Source organism: Clupea harengus, chromosome 1, assembly GCF_900700415.2.
Source record: "Clupea harengus chromosome 1, Ch_v2.0.2, whole genome shotgun sequence".
NCBI classification, from domain to species: Eukaryota; Metazoa; Chordata; class Actinopteri; order Clupeiformes; family Clupeidae; genus Clupea; species Clupea harengus.
Window position 1 is genome coordinate 18,886,278 of NC_045152.1, and position 1,638 is coordinate 18,887,915.

A 1,638-nucleotide genomic window follows, 5' to 3' on the forward strand; every position below is an offset into this window, starting at 1 on the left:
CTGTGCTAGACAGTCTGAACTCAACCCAGGGCTGTGTGCTGATGTATGGCCAGGAAGGTCTATCTGACCTTGTCTTACTTTCACTTCTTTTTGGGAGTTTGTTTACTCCACTGTCTGGAATCTAAATGCTTCAGCCTTAACTTTTTCATCATGCTTTCCATCAATCTCTCCCTCCATGGCTCGTTAACCTGACTTCCTTGCTCTGCCTTGCCCCCGCCTTCCCTCCCTCCCTCTCTCTTTCTCCCCCAGACCGACAGTATAGAGCAGGCAACGGAGGACCCTGGTCAGGAGGAGGTGGTACAGCAGTGCATGGCCAATCAGGGCTGGCTGGAGACGCTCTTCAACTCCTTTCTGGACCTACTGACCCTCAGCACCAAACCCTAAGGGGTAGAGCTTTGAGAATGACTGAACCATTACAGCCTCAGACGTAGGGGAGGTCTGGACTGGCCTATTCCTCTTGGTGAGATCCGCACTGTCGGATTTCCTGAAGAGATTAAAATTGACGTGAAAATAATTTTTGTGAAGTTTTTTTTTATATATATAAATATTGCTTACATTTTCACCAGTGGATGAGGCAATACAAAGAGACAGAAAAGAGGAAGAATTGGGAATATGAAAGAGTGAATGTGACGAACTCCTGCAGAAGACCAGACGGAAGACTATGGAGGGTTAGTTCTGTGCTTCAGGAGAGCCGGAATCTGACTGCTTTGTTCTGCGCAAAACAAAACATATCCTCTTAAATATATAAATATGTATGATCAACAGTTATGATTTGTATTATTTATACCTGGACATTTTTATCAAGTATCCCCTCAAGTCGGGGCAATTTGCTGTTATTATTTTAAATAATAATGTTTTAATGGGGTGTTCATGAAATGGCTCACCCATAATTCCCTGTTCCTCCTGTGCCCAAGGCTCAATGATTAAAAACTCTATTCTTGGGGGAGGGCATGCAGAAGGGGTTGTGGTTTAAACAGAGTGTCTGATGTCATTTTTTATGTCTCCATTCTGAAGAAAAGAGGAAGGAGAAATGTATTTAAGCTAAATAATATGTTCTTTCTGTTCTTTAAAAGACTATGAGAGAAGCAAAAAAAAGTGTTAACTGTTTTCTGACAGAAAGCGCAATGGTTCTAGGAGGAAGCTGTAACAGTTCTTCTGTTTGTTTCGTTTTGTTTTTCAAAGTGTACAAAATGTCTGTGTTAAGTGTTTCTGTTTTTTCTCTGTTGGTTGTTATGATGGTAATATTAAGGATTATGATTTGGAGTTCAGCTCCTGGTTTGATCTATGTGTGTAAATATTGTACAGTTGCTCTCAGGAGCCTCTATCTCCCTGTCCGTATTCTGTAAATGGGTCTCTGCGTCTTTAAAAGAAGCCAATAAAAACATTCAAATGATGGAAATGACAGGGAAAATTGACAAATTGCATGAGACTATTTTTTATTATAATTTTTTATTTTGTTTCCAATTTAGCAGCTGTAGCTAGTATCAGAAAGCCTCCTCCTCATCTTAGCAAGGTGGGAGTGTGAGATGGGGGTGGGTTAAAAATGACCTGAAAAAGACAAAATGTTCCTTTGTGTAAAGATGGCATTGACTTGATGGCATGGAGTTGTTTTTTCGTACTACGTAAAACTAGTAAGGA

At 40.6% G+C, this 1,638-nt stretch overlaps 1 protein-coding gene across 1 annotated transcript in view; it reads left to right on the top strand.

Annotated features, from left to right (window-relative positions):
• The window catches only part of prr12b (proline rich 12b), a 22,974-nt gene extending 21,559 nt beyond the window's left edge, over positions 1-1,415 (top strand). Inside the window, exon 17 of the mRNA XM_031569959.2 lies at positions 250-1,415. Within this exon, the coding sequence (XP_031425819.1) occupies positions 250-384 (135 nt within the window). The 3' untranslated portion in view covers positions 385-1,415. The remainder of the gene's footprint in view (positions 1-249) is intronic.
• Positions 1,416-1,638: the final 223 nt, after the last annotated feature.